Consider the following 19,690-nt stretch of genomic DNA (forward strand, 5'->3'; position numbering starts at 1 on the left):
TCTTGGCGCCTGCTGTCCTTATTATCTGTAATACAGCAGCTGCACTGCCTGCTCTTTGTTGTTCGACTCATGAATAGAGAAATGAATGTGGGGAATGACAGAGGTGAACACTGAGGGGAGAGACAGGGCAGCACATTTTAATCAGCCCAGATAGAACAATCACTTTTTCCACCTCTGTGGCTCAGAGGTGAATTAGCATTTAACATTCCAGGGCATGCTTGGTGACAAGGCTCTGGCGGGAAATACAACCAATAGACTGGAGTGATTTCTGAGCTGCTCTCTGATGCTTTAGATCAGTGAATGTAATATGCCCCAGGGCTTGAAGACATCATGTTTCAGGGAACCATTTTTATATGGTAGCTACTATTGTGCTGTAAGGAGTGCCAACACAAAAATGTTGGCCATACAGACGGTTGCATTCTGTGAGTGACATACCATTCAGATTGATGGTATTGTAATATATTGTTGAAAATACTTTAGAATTATTGTTCCAGGATATAATAGGTCAAATGTTGGCAGACATGTTGTCCATCTGCAAGGAGACAAAAGCAAGAAGCCTTGCTGCATTGGTTCTTAGAAACCCCAGCCTCTGATTAAATCTAGATTCCTCAATAGCTCTGTCCATGGTGCTGAATGGAACCTCCCTCTTATCAGATTACACACAGGCACCAGCGCCCAACAGCTCATCCATTACAATCATTGATTGACAATGCCATTCATGAAGCCCATGTCATGATGAGTGCAAATTAAAGTCACATCATTGGAGCATTCGAGAAAGATGGGTTTGTGTAAGATTCAGACACTGGGCTAATGGACAAATTTGAAATGGATATCTGTGGGATAATCTGAAGAGAAATATGGTTTGATAGAGATTTTGAGACCTTTTTATATTCTGTTTCATATCTGGCAACCCAAAATGATTTGAAGAGAAAGGGAACCAACAGTTATTCTGGGTGAGCCCCCTTTCTTCAAGATCTGCAATCTTACTTCACCTGTAGGTGGTGCAATAAAATAGGCAGACTGTGAGCTGAGTCTGAGATGAATGAAATCAGAAAGAGGTTACTTCTGAGTAAATGTTTAGGCCCATATCATCATGCTGTAAAAAAAATGACAATGTCTGACATTTTATTTTTGTCTGTGATTTATTCAAAGTTGCCACTTGCAGCACATTAAGGAATGATGCTTTGTTAAATAGGCCTACACCAGCTACTCATAAGAATATCACTAACATTGCAGAAACTCTGGACATGAATGATTCCCCACAACACTGAACGTCATTTTACAATTAAGAGAGAAGATCACCTTTCCAACTTTAAATCAGTCTGGGTGCTGTTGGGCGTAGGGCACCGGGTTCTGACGATGGTCTATTTAGGGGCGGATGAAGTTTACATTATGGAAGGAAGGATGGAATGGCAGCTGTATGCTAATGATGCTCCGATCCTTCAGTGTTTTCCCTCGCGCAGGGCAGGGCGCGCCACTGAGCAAACAAGCACATGCGTCCGCCGAAACCAAGGCCACCACACCGGCCCACGCGCTCCAGAAATGATCACGGGGAAAGAGGAACTTGTTAAAAATGCCATCAAAGCGTCTAGCCCCACGAACCACAACTAATACAACTGCCAGTTGAAACGTTCTCGAAAAAACACGGACTATAGCCAAAAGACATGACCTGTAAACGGGCCTATAATGTGATTGTGACTGTCCTGTAGCATAGACCTAACATATATTTTGTAGTGTTATTTGTAGTGTTTATAACAATACGGCCTGATAAGGGGACAAAAACTCTCTTTAAACTATTTAATGTTCAATGTACAAAAACATTGCCGTGTATAATTTCAGAGAGACAAAATTTGAATTGCACAAAGCTAACGGTTTGTACTCAAGCAAGTGAAAACGCATCAGACCAGAGCCAACCATTCAAAAGGCGCATGTCTCAGCTAAGGATTGTGTAATTATTTGACTTGGTCATACGGCAGCTTTATGCAAATGAGGAGACCAATACCCGATGATGGAGATGTATTATTCTCTGCAAAGAAAAAGAACGCACGCTCTGCCAAGTGGCGCATGCTCATTCATTTGAAGATATTATGATGAAACGCAGGCAAGCATATTAGACAAAAATATTCACATAGGCCTATAGTAGGCTACTGTGGATTATCGGCCTTGTAAGCATACTCTCTAAACCTGATGGCTGTAAAATTCTATAGGCCTACATTTACATTTAATGTATACACAAAACTGACAATAAGTTATCTGAAAAAAACTGAATTTGACTTTGTAGGCTACAAAACACAACACAACGTTTGCTTAATTTACATTGCCTTTTGAAATCAATGTCCAAAGAATTCAAACTTGCAAGACGTATTCTGATTCACTGAAAAAGTGTTTTATCATAGCCTCCTACATGAAACTAAAAGCGACTTCATTAAATCCATTTAACCAATATTGATTTAAAGACAGGAGACAAGAGACAATCATTTATTCCAAATGTAGCCCAAAGTTTAGAATAAACGTTTTAAAGCCAACTGATATTTCAAAAATGAAGAATACTGGGAAAATGATGCTTCAAGTGATTTCAACAAGAATGGGACAATATCAAGCAAAAACAGTTGGCAAACAGTGATTGTTAGAGACATTTTTTTATATATATATATCGTTGCACATGACGTCCATATCACATGCCATACATGGACAGAAGAGGTGTTCTGGAAAAGGGGTGCAGATTTAATAACCCGAGAAGCGCTGGGTGCGCGCGGGCTGACATTCGGGCTGCGGCCCTCTTTGTTTGGAGCGCTGATTACACACAGCACGCGCCTATCCCTGGGCCAGATTGTCCGTGAGTCCTATTTTACAGGTCAAATTGCTTTTCAAACGAAAACTGCATATGCAGCGTGGGCAGACGTGGCTATTATGTACCAAGACCAGAGGCCCTTCTTATTACTTATGTATGCAGTGAGATGTCTGATGTATAACTCCAGTTAAACTGCCGAGACAGACGCGTGCCCAAATAAATACACTCGTACCTTAGTCCTACCTTATTTGTGTAAAATACTAACTCTCTTATCAAATATCCATAGGCAATGCCAATGTCACACACAGTTGGCACATATGTTGTCCCTTGGTCCCCATAAGCCACAATACAACAATATGTGTGTCACATTGCTTTACTATTGACACTGACATCATTTGCCCAAGTTTTAGATGTTCATGTTTTTGCCTTTTATTCTATAAATGCAAATAACACCTTGCAACTTATTTCTTGTCTTCTCAACCAGACCTCCACCCCCACCCTCTTCAGTCCCCATCCTAATTGTAAACTCTGATGATTGTGTTAGTGAAGGACATTTCCTTTTGGCAGCTCAGTGGCCCCCAAAGGAGAACCACAAAGCCGTGGCACGTGTGCATTTGTATAGAGAACCATCAGACCTTAAAAAGAGGAGGGCCCGGCGTGTGCCTCTCTTGGGGAGGGACCGAGCGCCCACATTAACGTAATAAACCGCAACTACATCTGCTAAGCTATCTGCACATCCTCCAACGAAATCCATCAAACCCAAGCTTTGAACCCTCCCACTCCCACATCCAAATCCACTGGGATCTTCGTTTCGTCTGATTGGTTGAAGATGCGGCAACAAGGGGCGAGAACAATAGCATTATTCCGGCATAAAAAGAGTGCAGCTATGCCTTAGAGACGAAAACATTTCAGCAACACAGAGATCAATAGCTTAGCGAAAATATAAAATAGCAACCGAGGCTCCCGGTGTGACTGTAATTCCACAAACCTGGATATCATCCGAGACTTCGACCACCTCTCCAAAGTGCTTTTCTGCCATTCGCAAAGATGCCCAAAGGATTCCTGGTAAAAAGAAACAAGAAATCAGCGCATGTTTCCTATAGGACTCGTACCGATGAGTATGAGCAGGAGCATCACATCCTAAACGTTCAGAGTCAGGTGGACTCATCTCCGCCTGTCTATGTTGCGTCCTGTTTGGACCGTGCAGCCCCATCGCCGGATATCGCAGCAGACGCCCCGATCACCAGGCTGGATGCTGAAGCGGTTCAGTTTGGCAACCCCGAGGCGATGTACCAAGCCCTCTACAGCCCCACCCGGCCCATTAGCAAGGACCATGAGAGAATATATTACGGGAGAAGTTTCAATCTAGGCTCGCCAATATCTGCCGAGTCATTCCCGACATCTTCCTCCAACAGCAGCTTTGATAATCTCCTGTTCGCCCCCGTGGATTTGAAAATAGGCACCAGCAACAGCAACCGCAGCGGCATCACCAGCAGCATCCCGGCCACAGTCATCAGGGGCGGTACCAAGAGGCCCGCATCCGACACTGAGCGCAAGAGCAAACCTGCATCCAAGAAACCCAAAGCCATCAGAAAACTGCATTTTGAAGACGAAATGACAACGTCTCCGGTACTTGGTCTTAAAATCAAAGAGGCTCCTGTCGACTTTAAACCCAGAACGCAGACATCGGCAGGCGGGAAGCCTTTAGGAGAGTTTGTCTGCCAATTGTGTAAGGAAGCTTACGCGGACACATTTTCTTTAGCCCAGCACAAGTGCTCTAGGATCGTGAGAGTTGAGTACAGGTGTCCTGAGTGTGATAAGATGTTCAGCTGCCCGGCTAACCTCGCCTCTCACCGGCGCTGGCACAAACCGAGAGCGCAGAGCGCAGCAGGGATACCATCTACCCAGAGAATCAAATCTGAAATGGCCAAAATGCACCCCGCTGTCAAGACCATCCCGGAGGAAGCCAAAGACTCAAGAGCCGAGCTAATGAGTGACAGAGACACCCCAAGCCCAGGTGTGTCTGAATCGGGCTCGGAAGATGGTTTATACGACTGTCAATATTGTGGGAAAAGATTTAAGCGTCAAGCATACCTAAGAAAACATATTCTGGGACACCAAGCCTTGCAGAATAAAATGTTCAAGGACCACGCGTTTCAAAACAGCGACAGAGTGGAAGAGCAGGTGCCAGTGTCCACCTCATCCCCAGAGGAAAACCCAAACCAAAGTCCCCTGAATCTGAGCCCCGTGGACTGCCTTCTCTGCCCCGTTTGCGGGGAGAATTTCCCCAACAGGGCCAGCCAGGAGAGACACCTGCGTCTCATGCACTGCTCCCAGGTGTATCCCTGCAAGTATTGCCCTGCCACTTTCTACAGCTCACCCGGACTCACGAGGCACATCAACAAATGCCACCCGTCGGAAAATAGGCAGGTGATCCTGCTTCAAATGCCCGTGCGCCCGGCTTGCTGAACACAAGAAAACGCGTGCCTTGGACTGGAGCGTTGAAAAAAAGTTATTTACCTAGATTACTGAAAGACAGGGCAACTTGATGTTTAGATTTGTGTGTTTGATGAGAGGTATTCTATCAATGCCAATCAGCTGGTTGTTGAATGCTTATCCATTCCTTGAATATAAAAATAGGCATATATTTTGCGATTTTTCTCAAATTAGTTTGTCGAAAGAAAACAAAGCGTTAGTTTGACTGTTAAATGTATTTTTCTAGGACAGCTGCAGAGGTGCTCAAGTAATAGCTTCTAGACCTAAGAACTGTTTAATTTGATATGGGTATTTTCTCCCATAAAAGCCTTTTAATTCACCGACTGTGAATTTCTGTATATCATTAAACTTTGTTAACTTATGAATTACAGGACAGACTTATCAACTTTGTCTTAAAAACCTAAAACTATCGAAACCTTTCCCTTTAGTAGAACCACAAATGCCTTTAGAATATAAGCACACCAAAACTCTGCTGTATAACTGCCTTAAAAAACTCAACATAATAATGGTTGTTTTCGTTTAGAATGCGGGCACATATTGTATTATTAATTGTTGCAATATTGTTTAATCATATTAGTTGTATTTATGTATGTATTTATTTATTTATTTATTCTATTTGCAATTATCTTATGTAATGTATTGTTGTGTTGTGTGATTATTCTGTGGTTGTTCTGGCAGTTCACATATTGTAGCCAAATGTAATGTCAAAATTATGAGTTGTGATAATTGTCGTGGACCGGTCTAAATCTTCAATCTCCACAGCTCTTGTAAAACGTAAAGCTCTTAGATGCAATCTTTTTCTATGAACAGGTTATTTTCTTAAATGTTGGCTTTTATAGCGCTTTGATTGTATGTGTACACTGTTGTCTCCAATTATCCACCGAAATAAAAACGATATTTTCAAAATGAAACAATTTATTTAGCTCTAGTTTGACATTGACTGTCTGAAAGATACCAAGCCTACATCACCCATGTTTGCCAGCCCTGACTTCCAGTGATATACCTACAATAAGAAAATAAAGTGCCAGGCTATAGGGAAGTATCAATTAAACTTGTCTGAAAGAATTTTCTGATCTTTACAAGAGAAAACAATGACATTTTGAAATATGTAAATTATATATAATGGACATCCATCTGGGTAAAAACTCAAAAGACACAATGTTAATCTGAATTATTCTGGATACACTTTGAGGGAAAAGGGAAAAGTGGTCTTGAAAATCATTCCTATTCTTTCCATTTCCCCCCTTACACAACAAAATATCACACATTATTTCCCTCAGCTTCTCAACATTCATTCACTAGCCTATTTAATCAAATCTTTAGGTTAAAACTCAAAATCAAACTTAGGTGTGGCCTACACAAGTGGCTAATTAGTAAAGGATGAGTAATAGCATAATTACCATGGACACTCAAGCCAGGATGCAGGCCTACTCCCTGTGGATGCATCATTTCTACAATGAGTGTCTGGACGAGGGACTAAAACGGGTACACACTGACATCAAGTACAGAGACATTCCAAGTTGGTCTGCTCTGAACATTATGATCTACTTCCTCATCTACCCTTTTGAGGTTTCATTGAACTATAGACAACAATCCTGATGCCTGCAATGTCCTGTAGGAAACTGAAAATATGCCTTATTTATTGTCGATTTACCATTGCTATGATTTGCTATGATGATTCATGCCACACATGACCATAAAGTAGTCTCAGAAGACCTGGTTTGGTTACCATGAAGAAGAGACAGAGAGCACTTAGCTTCCAGTCACACAGTATATTGCCATAATGCCTGGTCAGAACATGGCAGCAGGACAGAGGTGATGGCCACCCAACTCACCCATAGATCAGAAGGACATTTGTCTTCTCTAAAGGAGACTCCCAAGAGTTCGATTTTCCCTTTTAAATGGCTGTCTGACAGTGTAGGCTAAGCCTCTGAACAGCCAGGTCCACATTCACTCCCCATGACAAGAGAGAAAGAACTTACAGAATAATTTGTGTGGCTTCAGCCAGCCCACGAGGGGTTAATGATCATTTTTGGGTCATGACTGTGGATGCTGTCATGTAGTTCACTGTTGAGGCCAGGCTTCTAGGGAAGAGTCAGTCTACTCTACTTGACTATGGTGTAAAACACACTTCCTGCTAATGAGAAGAAACAGACAGGACACATAGTGTATGCGGAACCTTTGACATGTGACGATGTCAAAATAGACTTCTCACATAACACATATCATAATTCTTCTGCTTTCATAACTTGCAAATATTTAATCACATAATGTAGACAAATGCAGAAATTTTATGTGACCCAAAGGAACAGGTTCAGGCCAGATAGGCAGGTGCACGCGGCTCCAATTATCTCCAAGTGCTCGTGTTCAGTCTTTAGCCGTCCTACCAGCCAGGGCAGAAGTAATGTAGGTGCTGTAGATTTGCACTTGTACCTTCCGGTGAGTTTCCATTATCCTAGACTCCTCCCCTCCTGGAGTAGCAGGGGGGCAGATGGGAAGGGGTCAGGTTACCCCTGCTGCTGCTGGGCCAGGGTAAAATATCAACAGCACCATTATGTCATCCCCCAACCCCATCAAATCCCCCGAAAAACAGTAGTGAGAACTCCGCTAGGTGTCTTTCTAGGCCTGCTTTTTAGGCTAGCGTTACTATAACATGGTTCGGTAAGTGCCCATCTGTAATGACAGTTTAAGGAAATCTACTTCTGCTCCACTGCTATTCAAATCAATAGACCCAAACAAACAACACACAAAGAATATGGAGAATTTCAAATTGATTTAATGAAATATTTTCGATTTTCACATTTCTAATAAAGATAGCATGACTTCTGCCATTAAAAACAGTTTGATATGTTAACAAGTAATGATGAAATCATCCTCTTCCTCTTATACAAAGATTATATTACAGGCATTAATATATGTATATTCATAAGGACTGGAGCCCTCAATTTGACACAATGTACAGGATTCCTAAACCAAAATCTAGAATTGACACTAAATCTGTTGCTTTACATGAGTTGAACCAGTCTGAGTAAGACACAATCCTTACCCTGGTCCAAACAACACCTTAGGCCCATATTCTCCCATATATAACAGGGATTCCATCCACAACATTAAATCTACAATCTAAACTCCATAAGAAGATCAGTAAAATTATCTGGGTAGTTCTTTACAGTGGCTATTGGGAAAGTGAGAGCATTGATCTGACTCAGGTCAGTATTTGCATACATTCTTCAAATGCACAAAACAGACTTCAATCTCACTGAACAAACTCAACATTCGTGCCTCCTATGTTATTAATCAGTGCTTGGGAAAGAAAGACAAAAAAACGAGAGAACAAAATGAAAGAAAATGGAGATGTACAGGTAAGGTAAAGTAGTGCAACAGACGGACAGTGTTGCAGCTCGGGTAGAGCCCTCCATCATGTGTATGCAACACCTGGCTTCCATGGCAACCTAAAGCGGCAGGTTTGGGTGGGAGGAGGAGGGGGCTTGGGTAGCACAGAGTCAACCTGCCTATTGCTAGGAGGGTCGCCAGAGCTCAGCGCTGGTATGCCTTCTAACTCCCCAACCCCCACTGGCCTCATGAGGTTACTTATGGTGCATCATGGGAAAGAGGAGGTGGCATTTGTTTCCAATTCCGAGAGAAAAGAGCACCTCCTCAAATAAACAAAGTGGGCCAAACCCTAATGAATCTGCTCATATAAAACGCTTGTGAGGACTAGGACAAGACACTGACCTTTACAGTCAAATAGGGGGGAAAAAAGACTCTCCCTCTAGTTAACAGAGATGTGAGACAGGAAGGCAAAGCTCGCTGTCCACGTTTTGCTTCTTGGAATGAAAACCCCCCAAAATAAATCAAATTATGTCTAACAGTGGTAGGGTCTAGGAATGGATATTGGTGGACATATTACACAGGCACTGCAATAAGCTCCTTCAGAAATACACACACACACACACACACACACACACACACACACACACACACAGTGCATGGAGTTAAGATTCACCTGAGGCTCCGGCTACTTCTTCCTCTAAACAGCACATGTATACATTATACAACACAACAGCAAAATAAGTCTTCAAATATGACTTTGCATGCTCTCACACACTGAAACAAACACATCAAATAAAATGTAAAGCAATTAACATCAAGAATAAAGAGAAAAAAACATTCAATGCTAGTTTTCAATGACAGTGAGTGCAAAAGATCATCTGTAGGGACATTGGAATGTCATATTTGTAGCTTTACAAGACAACAAGAAAATTATAGCAGAGGAAGAGATAGATGGAACATATTGGATTACAGATTATGAACCCAGGTTAAACAATCCTACATAGGGTAACATCACTAAACAATTACAAATGCAGTATTTTCTCATTTCCAGCAGAGTTGCATAAATCAAAGCATGACAAAATCCATCAGAATCCATTTAAAAGGGACATTAGAGAGATAGAAAAACAAAAACAAGCTTTGATTCACCTCAGGTTGGAAAGACATCATTGATTGTCCACTCCAGGTTCATAACTATTAAAAACAGACTCCTACTGCACACACTCACAGCACTCCGTAAACAGGAAGTGTGTGGTACGGTGCAGCATTACGCTAGAGCAGCACCTCCTATGACGCAGTCCTTCCTCCTCTCCACAACAAGAGGATGAGTATCACCCAGGCAGACAGACAGGCTTCCATGGCTCAAGACTCAGGACAAAACAACATCACCCTTAAAAATCATCCTATCCTGTCAACAGCATTGCAAGACTACCATCAGTGTTTCACACAGCAGGATCACAAGGGGGGGGGGGGGGGTCAATGAGAAAAATCAAAAAGGCAGACATATCAAAATGCATATGGACGATGAGAAATGTTTTATTACAGTATATATTAACTATATATGCGTAGCTGCTTCTCTTCACAAGAATACAATCTAAGACAGTCTCCCATTTCTCTAGCATTTCAGCCTCTTAGAGTTTTCCTCTACAGCAGTGTCAACTACCAGCTCAACAGCTATGGCATGAAAAAACAATATTGAAATGTTCATGATAGGTGGACTTCAAGTCTCCTAACATGACCTTTCACTCCAGTCCCTGGCTATACATACCTCGTTTTATCACTGTACTGAGTAGTGCTATTTATCAGTTAGAAATGAAAAAGAAGCTTTGATTCTTCCAAAACAAGGTGCAGCCACATTGGAAAAAACGCCAATAGCTTCATCTCAAATATGCAGTTCAACAGCAAAACAACTGGAAGTGTATCAAATAATCAATAATTGCCACAGATTAAAATGTGCAATATGCTCCAGTTAAATGTTTAAACGACACACACAAAACAAAACAAACAAAGCACACCCCCAAACTGTAGTCATTAGGGGTCGGTATGACGGTTTAAAACAGGACCAGTAGTGAAGGCCAAACGGGAGGTTTTGGGGGTGGGTTGGGCGAGAGCTCAGTTGGAGGATTTGCTTATGGCGCTGGCTGATCGGCGGAGTTTTCCGGAAACTCTGTTTTTTGTGGCACGGGGCATCGTGGGAGAGACCTGGTCCACATGGTCCGTTCCTACGGAAACACTGAGCTCAGCACTCGTGCTGCCACTGAGGGAGCCTGGAGAGAGAGAGAGAGAGAATGAAAGCGAGGGTGGGATAAAGAGGGGATAGAGGGGGAGAGATAGAGAGAAGTGGTGAGACGTGGCAGGCATACATGGAGATGTTAAGACATGGCATACTCCAACATGCTCTGACTGCCATGCACGTGAACGTACCCCCGGCACCCCAAACCGCTTATTCACTCTGGGGGTCGAATTTATAATACCAAAAACAGAACAGGTGTACAGATTGATCCACTTGACCCTTGAGTTCATCACAGTTTTACAAGTGACACGTGTGGGACTAGATCAAGCAGCATACACATTCAGATTCAATGTGAACATGTCTTCATCACATGCATTGGCTGACTAGAGGCTGCTAAGTGAGAGATGCTGAATATGTATTTGGGAGGGCACATGCTTGCATGAGTAGGAAAAAGAGAACATATATTTTAAGCCATGTGGTTCTAAGAATAAAATTGTCTTTGTTGTTCAACATAAAGAGGATAGATTTTTCAACACTTGAAATGTACTGTAACAGAAAAAAACAATAACATGATAACCTAGACAGGCATGTCATGATCATGTGGAGGGTGTCCTTTGTTAAACATTGTGGATCCCAAAGAAACAATCAAAGAGGTTGCTAGCAGTGATAAGTGAGGGTGAAAAGCCAGAAAGAGCAACTATATTTTGTGTACACCCCCTCCTCTCTCCTCCCCAACTCCCCATCCCATCTTTGCGATGCATCGAGTTAAAAAAAAACTTTCCTACTATGTTAAGATGGCACCTGGTTGCTTATTTTCAAGATGGCACCTGGTTGCTTATTTTCAAGATGGCACCTGGTTGCTTATTTTCAAGATGGCACCTGGTTGCTTATTTTCAAGATGACACCTGGTTGCTTATTTTCAAGATGACACCTGGTTGCTTATTTTCAAGATGGCACCTGGTTGCTTATTTTCAAGATGGCACCTGGTTGCTTATTTTCAAGATGGCCCCTGGTTGCTTATTTTCAAGATGGCCCCTGGTTGCTTATTTTCAAGATGGCACCGAGTTGCTTATTTTCAAGATGGCACCTGGTTGCTTATTTTCAAGATGGCACCTGGTTGCTTATTTTCTTTCTCTGAAGCATCTCAAGTTCCTATAGCTAAAAGGGACAGCAGATGGCTGCAGTAACACACACCCAGCCCAGTGGACACAAGCATCACTGACTTCCACTCATTCAGAGGGAGAGGGGTAGGGTTAAGGCTGTGTGTTTGTTTATCTTCATTATGCATATGAATAGAACAGAGGAGTGCTGTGAGTAAACGTGTGGGCAGGCCTAACCCAAGTCCAGCCCTACAAGCACAGTCAAACTCCATAATTCCACTACTTTGCACTTCGACTATTCCACCACTAGAACAAACAACTTCCCCACTGGCCCTGACAAGCCCCACCCTCTCCTATAGTAGTGGCGTGATGGAGAGGGGCAGGGCAGGGTAGCTGGGGAGTGGGCCGCTGGGCCACAGATAACCTTCTCAGATAAAGGCCCATACAGACCTTATATTTACTAACTCCCCCAGTATGCTGCCTAGCACCCACCCATGCAGCAGACACGTCTATCGACAGAGGGCTCGGTACAATACCCACTAAACAATGACAATAAACGTGTTTTAAATTGCAACACTTTGGGTTGCATATATGATATCATATGTGGAAATGACACAAATTTAAGTTGAATATTAAAAATAAACATTCACAATTAGTTACTAGGGTGAAACAAAATCTCCCAAAACTTGAATTGGCCGTGCCTGGCTGGTAAATCATAACGCAAGTTCATTCCACTCTGAGCTCCCCCTAAACAGCTAGACTGACAGAGGCCATGGTGTGTCAGAGACCTGCACACCCTGCCTCTCATTTGAGATCCTTTCATACTCAGAGTGTGAGGTGAGAGAATGAAAGAGAGAAAGAGAAGGACGAGAGAGGGGAGAAAGAGAGAGAGAAGGGAGAGGAGACAGAGGGGAGGGGAGACAGAGGGGATAGAGAGAGAGTTCTAGAAGGTGAAAAAAACAAAAGGGAGTAAATGGGCCTCATCCCCATTGGTCCCCTGCAGCAATTCAAACAAAGCTTCAATGACAAAGCCGTTTTCTTCCAGTACGGCAGGTGTTAATGTCACACTCTGCCCCAGGCCAACAGCCACACTCGGACAGGAGTGAAGAGGAGAAAAAAGGACAAAGATAAAGGAAGATACCGCTGGGGAGATAAAGACAAAGGCGTGTGGCGTGACATGCAGAAGCACAAGCAGAAAGAAGTGTGTCCATATTGCTCATGCTGCTACTTAGTCGGGTGCTAATTGTCCGAACCGTGCAGCATCACTCGCAATTACCAGCCTGGCTAAACAGAGAATACATCCCCCGTACAGCGTTATATCACCACCCCATACAGCGTTATATCACCACCCCATACAGCGTCATATCACCACCCCATACAGCGTCATATCACCACCCCATACAGCGTCATATCACCACCCCATACAGCGTCATACCACCACCCCATACAGCGTCATATCATCACCCCATACAGCGTTATACCACCACCCCACACAGCGTCATATCATCACCCCATACAGCGTCATATCATCACCCCATACAGCGTCATATCATCACCCCATACAGCGTCCATCACCCCATACAGCGTCATATCACCACCCCATACAGCGTTATATCACCACCCCATACAGCGTTATGCCATCACCCCATACAGCGTTATACCATCACCCCATACAGCGTTATACCACCACCCCATACAGCGTTATACCACCACCCCATACAGCGTTATATCATCACCCCATACAGCGTTATACCACCACCCCATACAGCGTCATATCATCACCCCATACAGCGTTATACAACCACCCCATACAGCGTCATATCACCACCCCATACAGCGTCATATCACCACCCCAAACAGCGTCATATCACCACCCCATACAGCTTATATCACCACCCCACACAGCGACATACCACCACCCCATACAGCGTTATACCACCACCCCACACAGCGTCATACCACCACCCCACACAGCGTCATACCACCACCCCATACAGCGTCATACCACCACCCCATACAGCGTCATATCACCACCCCGTACAGCGTCATATCAACCATCCTTCATAAATCGTCATATCACCACCCCGTACAGCGTCATATCACCACCCCATACAGCGTCATATCACCACCCCATACAGCGTCATACCACCACCCCACACAGCGTCATACCACCACCCCATACAGCGTCATATCACCACCCCATACAGCGTCATACCACCACCCCACACAGCGTCATATCACCACCCCACACAGCGTCATATCACCACCCCACACAGCATCATATCACCACCCCACACAGCGTTATACCACCACCCCATACAGCGTTATATCATCACCCCATACAGCGTTATACCACCACCCCATACAGCGTCATATCATCACCCCATACAGCGTTATACAACCACCCCATACAGCGTCATATCACCACCACATACAGCGTTATACCACCACCCCCGCACAGCGTCATACCACCACCCCACACAGCGTCATACCACCACCCCATACAGCGTCATATCAACCATCCTTCATAAATCGTCACCACCCCAGCGTCATATCACCACCCCGTACAGCGTCATATCACCACCCCGTACAGCGTCATATCACCACCCCGTACAGCGTCATATCACCACCCCACACAGCGTCATATCAACCATCCTTCATAAAGCATCATATCACCACCCCGTACAGCGTCATATCACCACCCCGTACAGCGTCATATCACCACCCCACACAGCGTCATATCACCACCCCGTACAGCGTCATACCACCACCCCACACAGCGTCATACCACCACCCCACACAGCGTCATATCACCACCCCACACAGCGTCATACCACCACCCCACACAGCGTTATACCACCACCCCACACAGCGTCATACCACCACCCCACACAGCGTCATACCACCACCCCACACAGCGTCATACCACCACCCCACACAGCGTCATATCACCACCCCACACAGCGTCATATCACCACCCCATACAGCGTTATATCACCACCCCACACAGCGTCATATCACCACCCCACACAGCGTCATATCACCACCCCATACAGCGCCATATCACCACCCCACACAGCGTCATATCACCACCCCACACAGCGTCATATCACCACCCCATACAGCGTTATACCACCACCCCGTACAGCGTCATATCACCACCCCGTACAGCGTCATATCACCACCCCACACAGCGTCATATCACCACCCCACACAGCGTCATATCACCACCCCGTACAGCGTCATATCACCACCCCGTACAGCATCATATCAACCATCCTTCATAAATCGTCATATCACCATCCCGTACAGCGTCATATCACCACCCCATACAGCGTTATACCACCACCCCATAAAGCGTTATACCACCACCCCATACAGCGCCATATCACCACCCCACACAGCGTCATATCACCACCCCACACAGCGTCATATCAACCATCCTTCATAAAGCATCATATCACCACCCCGTACAGCGTCATATCACCACCCCGTACAGCGTCATATCACCACCCCGTACAGCGTCATATCACCACCCCGTACAGCGTCATATCAACCATCCTTCATAAATCGTCATATCACCACCCCGTACAGCGTCATATCACCACCCCATACAGCGTCATATCACCACCCCATACAGCGTCATATCAACACCCCATACAGCGTCATATCAACACCCCATACAGCGTCATATCAACACCCCATACAGCGTCATACCACCACCCCACACAGTGTCATACCACCACCCCACACAGCGTCATATCACCACCCCACACAGCGTCATATCACCACCCCACACAGCGTCATACCACCACCCCACACAGCGTCATACCACCACCCCACACAGCGTCATACCACCACCCCACACAGCGTCATACCACCACCCCACACAGCGTCATACCACCACCCCACACAGCGTCATATCACCACCCCACACAGCGTCATATCACCACCCCACACAGCGTCATATCACCACCCCACACAGCGTCACATCACCACCCCACACAGCGTCATATCCCCACCCCACACAGCGTCATACCACCACCCCACACAGCGTCATACCACCACCCCACACAGCGTCATATCAACCATCCTTCATAAAGCATCATATCACCACCCCATACAGCGTCATATCACCACCCCATACAGCGTCATACCACCACCCCATACAGCGTCATATCACCACCCCATACAGCGTCATACCACCACCCCACACAGCGTCATATCACCACCCCACACAGCGTCATATCACCACCCCATACAGCGTCATATCACCACCCCACACAGCGTCATATCACCACCCCATACAGCGTCATATCACCACCCCATACAGCGTCATATCACCACCCCATACAGCGTCATATCACCACCCCATACAGCGTCATATCACCACCCCATACAGCGTCATATCACCACCCCATACAGCATTATACCACCACCCCACACAGCGTCTTATCACCACCACATACAGCGTCATATCAACCATCCATCATAAAGCGGTAGGTAGGTGGGTAAATAAAGTGTGTTAGTACCAAATAAAGGAGAAACCAGAGAGGATGAGTAAACGGGAGAGCGAGGCCTTTGGGTGACACACGAGCTTCTGGTCGGCGCTCGGGGCTTACCTTCTTCAATTACCGCAATGACACCTTTAACATTGTTTCATCTAAAAGAAAAACAGACAGTAGAGCGTCACATTAAGACAAAGTCACACAACACAGCCCTGCTGTAGACAGTCAGTCAGGGAGGGTACTAGGGAAGGGAGATGACGGCGACATTCAGAAAGCCTGTGTGGTGTTATGTTGTTGGTTATTATCACTGTGAGGATCAAAGTCATACAAGGCATAAAGCATTTAATATGTTAAGAGACAGGGACAGTTTTCAGAAATATAGAGGGCCTCTTGAAAGTTGGTTTGAGTTTGTTCCATGCCCTTAAAAATCTGTCCAGCCAATATTCAAAAGGGGTAAATGATTTCTGTAACTTGACATCACATAGGTTGGTATAACTCTTATTATAAAATGTGTATATGTTGGACAGATCATAGAGCAGGAACAGACTGGATTACCAGAAACGCTTCTCAACCAGTTCAACACCATGAGATAAAGAGACCAGTAAAATGTAACAAAACATGATAGACAAAATTGTGTGCAACACCAATACAGGCACAGGTTTCTCCAGAGTTGTGGCAACAGTCTGCTCCACAGTAGAGTAGACATCAACAGTCATTTAAACCAGTGTGCCTGGCAGCTCCTTGACTAGTTGACACTCTCTGACACATAGTAAAAGTTAGAGGGTCTTCTGTTGCCATCAGATGAAGCTGTAGAGTTATGAGAAGAGCTGTTGTCTCTAGACAGAGTGGTTTAGGGTCAGAGAAGGAGGCCTGTCTGGGGAGGGGGTTGAGAGCTCTTCAGTCCCACGGACTGTCTGGATCCATTGAAATATTTGAAGAGCGAGAATCTCCCTCATTGTTGACTCTTGTAGCTATGTTCATTTAACCCAGGGATGGGCATCTTTGATGGAGTGGGGGCCACAAAAAAACTGAACTCATGGAGGGGACGCAGTTGCTCGCGGGTCTGTGTACCAATGTGTGCAGTGGTGTAAAGTACTTAGGTAAAAATACTTTAAAGTACTACTTAAGTAGTGTTTTTAGGCATCTGTACTTTACAATTTTACTTTTACATTTACTAAACTACATTCCTAAAGAAAATGTACTTTTTACTCCATACATTTTCCCAGACACCCAAAAGTACTCATCACATTTTGAATGCTAAGCAGGACAAGAAAATGGTCCCATTCACGCACTTATCAAGATGGTCCCATTCATGCACTTATCAAGGTCATCCCTACTTCCTCTGATATGGTGGACTTATTACTAAACACAAATGCTTTGTTTGTAAATTATGTCTGAGTGTTGGAGTGTGCCCCTGGCTATCCGTAAATTAAGAAAAGAAGATCTTTCTGTGTGATTGGCTTAATATAAGGAATTTGATATGATTCATACTTTTACTTTTGATACTTAAGTATCAAAAATACATTTTAATTGGTAAAATATATACATTAAAGAAAAGTATATTTAAAACCAAATACTTTTACTCAAGTAGTATTTTACTGGCTGACTTTCACTTGTCATTTTCTGGTGTCTTTACATTTACTCAAGTATGACATTTGGGTACCCCCCCTCCACCAAATTACAAGCAAAGTGGAAAGAACATTTCTACCTTTTAGAGTTAAATCGTGCAATTCTACACATTTTCCCATGGTGAGTAGAGAAATGGTTACAATATTAGAACTAATTTCCTGCAATTCTACTCATTCCATGGGGCGGACAGGACAATTTGCAGTTTTACAGCTAATTTCCTGCAATTCTACACATTTTTCCATAGGGTGGAGAGAAATGTTTGCAGGTTTTAATATGATATCTGAGTGAGACCGACCAACAAAATTGAAAATGGGGGCCCTAAGTTTACTAAGCCACAATAAGAACTTACAAATCTAAACATTTTTTACTGACATGGGCTAATTGAGTGACTGACAAACTGCTGATGCACAACCACATTTCCAAACCTTGTGTATTCTGCTATTCTTACTCTCTACAGTAATTTGAGACCCTGACTGAGTCCAACCCCCTGGCCCAAAAAAAGAAACTTCAACATGTCAGTGTGAACAAACACTCAAACCACATAAACAACTCAGACAGTAGACACACAGTCACACTGCAGGGCCACAGCGGGGAGGATGGGGGTAATCTACTGTAGGTTAGAGATGACTCATGCAGGAGGAAGTGGGAGTGGGGTATTAGAACTGTCCGGGGTCAGGGTGCAGGTTAGTATGATTGATGGTCTCTGAGATGGTGTAGCTGTGGTGTCAAAGGTGAAGGTCAGGTTAAGGTGAAGGGTGGGCAATGGGCATCATGCCTAGTAGAGGAAACAGGCAGAAGTCTTACAGTCCAGCTTGGCCCAAGGGTACTCCATGTCCCAAACCATCCCCGGCCAACGCCGGCACGCTGCACGTCATGGATGACATATTAGTGGAGCAATGAACCTAAGCAGGGGTATTGACAAGCACACACACTCACACTGCAGCAGCATATGAAACATGAGACACAGGCACGACAAAGACACATGAGAGGGCAACGGCCAATCACTGTATTACTAGACACCAGCACATCTGAGAAGGGTGACAATGAGAGCAGCTTTTTAAGTCTGAGGTCACAGACACAACAAAGGGACAAAACTAAGCAGCCTTCTGTGATTATATATCAGTGGCCATGTGTTGATGCATAGAACCATACACAGGATATAAACAGACTAAATATTAGAGAACATAAATGTATTGTACACTATCAACTCGGCCGCTGTAAATACAGGAAAACACGTTGACAAAAAGTACATAAAAAAAAATATGAAGAACCACTTCTCAGAAAAATGCCTGGTTTATCACTGGAAGAAGCTGTGAGCACCTGTATCCGTGTGTACTAGGATTTAACCTCCCCCTTGTTTAGAAGATTGCCAGGTGAAGTCTGCATGCAGACCTAGAGTGATTCTTGAAATTGCCCTGCATCTCTGTGGTGTGGTGCTGTGGCTAGAAACAGTTGATGTAGAGGACCAGCTGATTCCAAACCCACAGTGGACAAAATAACACGTCCTCGGTCACTCGGTCACGACAGACAGACGCGCAATAGCCCAGAAATAACACGTCCTCGGTCACTCGGTCACGACAGACAGAGACGCAATAGCCCAGAA

At 44.4% G+C, this 19,690-nt stretch overlaps 2 protein-coding genes across 4 annotated transcripts in view; one reads left to right on the plus strand and one right to left on the minus strand.

Moving 5' to 3' along the window:
- Positions 1-3,500: 3,500 nt before the first annotated feature.
- Positions 3,501-6,297, plus strand: LOC135508321 (insulinoma-associated protein 1a-like). The gene has a single exon (XM_064928421.1). The coding sequence runs from the start codon at positions 3,839-3,841 to the stop codon at positions 5,258-5,260; it is 1,422 nt and encodes a 473-aa protein (XP_064784493.1). The 5' UTR covers positions 3,501-3,838; the 3' UTR covers positions 5,261-6,297.
- A 1,748-nt stretch (positions 6,298-8,045) lies between these two features.
- Positions 8,046-19,690, minus strand: part of LOC135508322 (ral GTPase-activating protein subunit alpha-2-like) — a 227,279-nt gene continuing 215,634 nt past the window's right edge. For all 3 annotated transcript variants that reach the window (XM_064928424.1, XM_064928422.1, XM_064928423.1), the window contains one exon: positions 8,046-10,884. In XM_064928424.1, the coding sequence (XP_064784496.1) occupies positions 10,730-10,884 (155 nt within the window). In that variant the 3' untranslated portion in view covers positions 8,046-10,729. The remainder of the gene's footprint in view (positions 10,885-19,690) is intronic.

The sequence above is a fragment of the Oncorhynchus masou genome, chromosome 21 (genome assembly GCF_036934945.1).
Source record: "Oncorhynchus masou masou isolate Uvic2021 chromosome 21, UVic_Omas_1.1, whole genome shotgun sequence".
Taxonomy (NCBI): Eukaryota; Metazoa; Chordata; class Actinopteri; order Salmoniformes; family Salmonidae; genus Oncorhynchus; species Oncorhynchus masou.